Raw genomic sequence first — 1,042 nt, 5'->3', positions numbered from 1 at the left:
GTGGTTTTTCCCTTGATGCTGCTAATCTGCTCTGTTTTCACAGCTCAGCTTCAAACAGATTCTGGCAGTAAAGATAGTACATGTTTGAAACAAACTGAATCACAGGTAGGAGATGCAGGAAATCCCGTTGAGCACCAACAAACATGTCCACAAGACATCAATGCTGTGCTGAGAGAGATGAGCTCCTCGTTGGCTGAACTGAAGGTGGAGGTGAGGAACTTGCAGAGAGACAATGAAGGTATGTTTACTAAGAGACATTCAGCATTATTGCTTTTTATAAAGTGTTTAAATGTAATGTACAATCACTGTACAATCACAGACATACAGAATGGAAATCACTGCTTTGAATCATATGTTTATAATGTTTCAATCCTTTTTTTTATCAGTACAGAAAGCTAAGGTCAGAGAACTTTTGCATCAGAGGAATGAGTTGGAYAAGCTCAAAGAGCAGTACCATTTTTATTTTGTTTTTTTTTTAACATTAGACAGATTTTTGTGAGAAGTAAATAAACACTACACAGTGACCATTTCAAACAATTTTTGTTTGCTATATATTCAGGCAGGAGAACTGGGCCCATATTTATCAAACCTTTTAGAATTACATTTAAGAAAGCATCAAGCATCTCAGTCTCACTTTATGTAAATTGTCAGACTTAGAGCTGATTTACAACACTTTACTGTGCCACAAAGCCAACCCTGGATGACATTGTTAGAAAACCCCAAAGGAATGTGTCTATTACATTGAAATAACCTCACAACAATTTCTAATAAAGTTGAAATATATATCAAACGGAGCATCACTGAGAAAGCCATGATGCTCCACTTGACACTCAACAGTTCTGAGTTCCACACTGCCAGACAAGAKATGGTAAAAATATAAATAAATAAAAATTAAAAAAACATGGCAAACATCACTGAAAACCAGGCGGAGGCTCTGATGAGAAAGGGTGGTTTATAAATCAGACATAAAATCTAAAAAATCACATTTACTTTATTCACCTTAAAGTTTTTGAGGTAAGGTTGAACTTCTGAATGCACAAAT

At 35.6% G+C, this 1,042-nt stretch overlaps 1 protein-coding gene across 1 annotated transcript in view; it reads left to right on the top strand.

Moving 5' to 3' along the window:
• The window catches only part of LOC106524190 (complement C1q tumor necrosis factor-related protein 3), a 12,038-nt gene that overhangs the window by 3,260 nt on the left and 7,736 nt on the right, over positions 1 to 1,042 (top strand). The window contains exon 2 of the mRNA XM_014017897.1: positions 106 to 238. Coding sequence (XP_013873351.1) covers positions 178 to 238 — 61 coding nt within the window. The 5' untranslated portion in view covers positions 106 to 177. The remainder of the gene's footprint in view (positions 1 to 105; positions 239 to 1,042) is intronic.

The sequence above is a fragment of the Austrofundulus limnaeus genome, unplaced genomic scaffold (genome assembly GCF_001266775.1).
Source record: "Austrofundulus limnaeus strain Quisiro unplaced genomic scaffold, Austrofundulus_limnaeus-1.0 Scaffold178, whole genome shotgun sequence".
In the NCBI taxonomy this organism is placed as follows: domain Eukaryota; kingdom Metazoa; phylum Chordata; class Actinopteri; order Cyprinodontiformes; family Rivulidae; genus Austrofundulus; species Austrofundulus limnaeus.
The sequence above is the reverse complement of the archived record's forward strand: the minus strand, read 5'-3'. Positions and strand labels throughout refer to the sequence as shown.